The sequence below is a fragment of the Heteronotia binoei genome, chromosome 3 (assembly GCF_032191835.1).
Source record: "Heteronotia binoei isolate CCM8104 ecotype False Entrance Well chromosome 3, APGP_CSIRO_Hbin_v1, whole genome shotgun sequence".
Taxonomy (NCBI): Eukaryota; Metazoa; Chordata; class Lepidosauria; order Squamata; family Gekkonidae; genus Heteronotia; species Heteronotia binoei.
The window spans coordinates 31,736,136-31,741,066 of record NC_083225.1 but is presented as its reverse complement, the minus strand read 5'-3'; the positions used below and the strand labels follow the sequence as shown (position 1 = coordinate 31,741,066).

General features: G+C 43.5%; 1 protein-coding gene across 1 annotated transcript; it reads left to right on the top strand.

The window, feature by feature from the left end:
* Positions 1-1,229: 1,229 nt before the first annotated feature.
* On the top strand, positions 1,230-1,948 carry LOC132568890 (E3 ubiquitin-protein ligase RNF114-like). Its single transcript, XM_060235075.1, has one exon. It carries the CDS (start codon positions 1,250-1,252, stop codon positions 1,934-1,936), a length of 687 nt encoding a protein of 228 aa, XP_060091058.1. The 5' UTR covers positions 1,230-1,249; the 3' UTR covers positions 1,937-1,948.
* The last annotated feature ends 2,983 nt before the right edge of the window (positions 1,949-4,931 follow it).

Sequence of the window (4,931 nt, the reverse complement as noted above, 5' to 3'; positions counted from 1 at the left end):
GTTCAATTATGCTTGTCACACCCTTGCTTTTGGCTCTGCCCCCAATGTCTCCTGGCTCCACCCCCAAAGTCCCCAGATATTTCTTGAATTAGACTTGGCAACCCTACTCACCACACTTTCTAAAAGGAAATGGCAGGTTCCAGGAAAACTGTTGATGGGTGCCATGATGCCATTTGGGCATCACATTGGAGACTCACGCTCTGATTCTGTAACCCCAGGCACACTGCATTGTTTTGTTTATTAGAGACCTTTGCTACTTGATTTATTTATTTATTTTTAACTTTTTAATTTGAGCCTCAGTCAGAAATATGGGCAATAAATAAAGATGATGATGATGATGATGATGATGATCTGGGTTAGCATGTGTTGCTTCTATTGAGCTGAGAGAACAATAGAAAATTGTTATTCAGAAGTTCTAGGCACAAATTCAATTTCAAAGAAAAGTGACAACCCTTTCAGATTCACAGGTACATTATTTCAGAACATGAGGAGTTATATAAACATTTGAAGCTGTTGCAAAGAACTGGAAAAAATCGGTTTGTTTGTAATGAACACATTTATCAGATATTAATTATAGCTATTTGATGAGTGGGGGATGGTTCACACACATACACACATTGTTTGATTCATGATTACTGGCAGTGAAGTCCTACACAGAGTTTCAGCTTTCGAAGTCCATTGAGGTCAATGGGTTTAAAAGGACGTAACTTTGAGTAGGATTGAACTATTATCCACTTACTACTTGATTACACTCCTTGAAATGCATGAAATGATTTAATAAAAGATATTGTATTTGAGTTCACCTTCAGTAATAAGAAAGATCTATATATGACGATCAATTTGTGAAGCCTATGTAACTTCTTCTAATGTATGTTCTCTGCAGGGTGCACTCAGGGACTTAGAGAAAATGAGAGGCAATTACAAAAAATGAAATAATATAGGCAGTAAATGTATAAACATTCTTACATGCATAAAACTATGAATTAAGATACAGTTCTATAATACTCAAGTCCCTCTGTGTTTATGGAGGTAGCCTCTTGAACTAGGATTGCCAGCCAAGGGCTAGCCTAGAAACTTTGAGGGGGTGGGGCCAGGCCTTAAGCAATGTTGTGATGTCACTTCCAGGCCCATAACTGGAAGTGACATCATGTGTCATCTTATGTTCTAGCAACCACCTAAATGTGATAGTATCTTTAACCTCATTATTTCTGGAGTTGTTTAGTGTTGTTGGAGGAAGCGTCGCTCCAAGATGGTGCTGGCCGAAGCGAGTGCTCGGTTTCCTAAAGGGGCGCCGGCCACTGAGCGGCTAGACCCGCTTTCTCGCTTCACGTGCCCGGTCTGCTTGGAGGTCTACGAGAACCCCGTGCGGGTGCCTTGTGGCCATGTCTTCTGTATGCTGTGCATTCAGGAATGTCTTAAGCCGAAAAAGCCAGTTTGTGGAGTTTGCCGCAGTACCCTGTCTAATGGCAGCCGAGCTTTGGACTTGGAAAAGCAAATTGAAATTACAGAGATCACTTGCAATGGCTGCAGTAAAAAAAAAATGTACCTCTCCAAGTTGCATAGTCATGTCGCTTCTTCCTTGAAATACCAGAACTACATAATGGAAGGTGTTAGAGCTGTGACTAAAGATTCACCACAGAATACAAGGAGTGTCCCAAATAGATTTACATTTCCATGCCCTTACTGCAGTGAGAGAAAACTGGACCAGGAAGGGCTGGTAGAACACTGCCGGAAGTATCACAGCCTGGATACCAAGCGAGTGGTCTGTCCAATATGTGCATCAATGCCATGGGGGGACCCAAGCTATAGAAGTGCTAACTTTATGGAGCATCTTCAGCGACGACATCAGTTTTCTTATGATACTTTTGTGGATTATGATGCTGATGAAGATGATATGATTGCTCAAGTTACGTTGCGTTCTTTGAGGGATCAATGAACAAAACAAGAAGCATTGGAAACTGAGTGTAGTTTTAATAGACCACTGTTATATGTTTTATTTTACTGTTTTAACTGTGTAAGATGTTTTAAATTCAATGATTTTATGTTAGATTTTACGTGCTGTGAGCCGCCCTGAGCCACTTCGGTGGGAAGGGCGGGATATAAATTGAAATAAACTTGAAACTCATTATCTACTGCTGGAGCATTGGGCAACCGCAGAAGCCTGGAGGTCTGGGACAGGAGCTCCCCCACTATAGTAGGAGAGCTAGTCCCACAGGCGAAACTCTAACTTGAAATCTTTGGCCTTGTAGGTCCAGCATAAAATCCTGTTGCGGCACAAAATACACAATACCACCCCATCTAACCCACTACAAAATTAAACTTTGAAAACTCCTCTCGAAACTCCCCACTGGTCCGTATCGAGATGTACAGCACCTAAAAAGATATTCCAAGAGCTCTCTGTCAGCTGCCTCAGAAGCCTCCCTAATTTTTCCTCAGCATATGGAAGCTCTAGCACACCTTCCTTCCTTTCTCCCCCCCCTCCGATAAAGTTAGTTGTAAATCAGAACTTTGATAGAAGACCACCACAAGAAATGTTGCTGTAAATTTATCCACATGCTTCCTCCCGTTACTCATGAAGTTATGGCTGTTTCTATGCCTTCTGCAGAATATGGCTCTTAGAAGCTGAATATATCAAGATCTTAAGAGCTCTCAGTGACTAAAAAGAAGATGACTCTGATTTTGACTGTTAATCTACCAAGCAGAATATAAACTGACAAAAGCCTTCCGGACAGTACTTTGAATATGCAATTCATATTCAAAACTTGGGGGTTTAATAGCTTGTGACCACATCCTGTATTTTTAAATAATTCCTGCACATTTTTGTGTATATATAGGGAGATGTGACATATAACTCCGGGAGCTAGTTTTTACCGCAACACGGTAGAAAAAAATTATCCCAAGGCAAGGCAGGTGGCGGTACTAGATTAGATTTTTTTTTTTTAAATCCCATTCTTAGATGTCAAACAGATGGAATTTTCAACCTGCTTGATAGTCCTTCAGATATCTTCATTTTCCATTACAGATCTCAAACTTGTTTTCTGTGCATGTAATGAAAACATTCTTCCTAAAGCCCCTCTCACTCCCTTTCACTGAAGCAGAACAATGGGATCTGCAGCAGGCAAATTTTTCTTTGGACATAATACAACATACCTGACTTTTGAGGATGGAACTATTGCAGATGTAAGTATTCTTCAAATGACGGGATGCATAAAGGGCTAAGGTTTTATGATGGTGACTTGGTACAATTATATCCAGGGGTCGTTTTGTAGAAAAATAGGTGGTGGAGCTCATCCAGGGATTGTTATGCAGCTGCACCTACTATTCAATGGACAAGATAGGTAGGTGTGGAGGAAGAGGGGGAACCCTCAGAAAGGTTCAAGAGCTGTGCTCCTGTGAGCTCCTGCTGAATTCAAGTCCTGGTTATATCTATTTTGGGGAGTTTCAGTGTCTTCCTCTGTTGATACAGATGTATATATTTTAGAGTCTGGAAAAGACTCCCTTTTTTGCTGCCTGTCCTCTGGTTCATTCAGGAAGGCAGCAGGCATGCTCAGAGCTGGGCTCTGAGTGCACTCACTGCCATGCCCCCCAAGTTCTCAGAGGCTTCCCAAGGCTCAGGAAGCCTTGGCAAAGTCAGAAAGGCAGCGGGTGTGCTCAGAGCCAGGCTCTGAGTGTGCTCACTGCCACGGCCCCAACTTTGCCAAGGCTTTCCAAGCCTCAGCGAAGTCAGGAAGGCAGCGGGCATGAGGAGAGAGGGTGTGGTGCCCTGGGTGGCTGCCTACTTGGCCTATTCCCATGCGTCAGCCCTGCTTCTGCCCTTTTCTGTATGAAAGAATGTGAATAAGAGAAAATGAGGTGGGTTATGTGTAGGCTTCCCAATCCCCAGGTCCTAGCGGGGGATTCCCCGTTTTTACAGGCTTCTCCCTGCCCCCAGCCAGCTGGCCAGCGGGGGAAGCCCCGCCCCCCACAGTCACCATGTAGTTTTAGAGTTTCTGCAGGTCCGTTTTCACAATATGTGCCTTTAAGGCTGAGCAGGAAACAGGAAACAGGAAGGGCTTCGGAGAATGGCCCCTCCCTTTGTTTTGCTTTTGTTTCCAGATCAATTAAAGTTCTGCAGGAACAAGACCCAGTAAGTGTGTGAGAGAGAGGGAGGGGGCAGGGGATTCCCTGGTTTGGAGACCCTCCCCCTGCTTTAGAAAGCATGGGGGGGGAGGGAAATGTCTACTGGGCACTCTATTATTCCCTATGGAGAACAATTCTCATAGGGAATAACGGGGAATTGATCTGCGGGTATTGGGGGCTCTGGGGAGGCTATGTTTTGAGGTAGAGGCACAAAATTTTTAGTATAGCATCTAGTGCCTCTCCCCAAAATACCCCCCAAGTTTCAAAATGTTTGGACCAGGGGGCCCAATTCTATGAGCCCCCCAAAATGGTAGCCCTATCCTTCATTATTTCCTATGGAAGAAAGGCATTTAAAAAGGTGTGCTGTCCCTTTAAATGTGATGGCCAGAATTCCCTTGGAGTTGAATTATGCTTGTCACACCCTTGTTCCTGGCTCCATCCCCAAAGTCTCCTGGCTTCACCCCCAAAGTCCCCAGATATTTCTTGAATTGGACTTGGCAACACTAGTTATGTGTCCCTGTTCTCAAACCATAATTTCACCTACAGAAGATATAAACTGTGGTTTGGGAGCCATATGTGGCTCTTTCACAAATATTGTGTGTCTTTTAAAGCCCCCGCCACCCCATTGGCCATGTTGAGGAAGGCATTTCTCTCTTTGAATCACTTCTCCAATCCAAGCCAGGTTGGATAAGGCATTTAAAGTTAAAGTTGCTTTCTTTCTACCTCTACCTCTCTCGTTCATCTATTTGCCTTCCTCCTTTCTTCCTTTCTTGACTTCCTTTCTTCCTTCCTTGACTTGTGACTTTCAAACA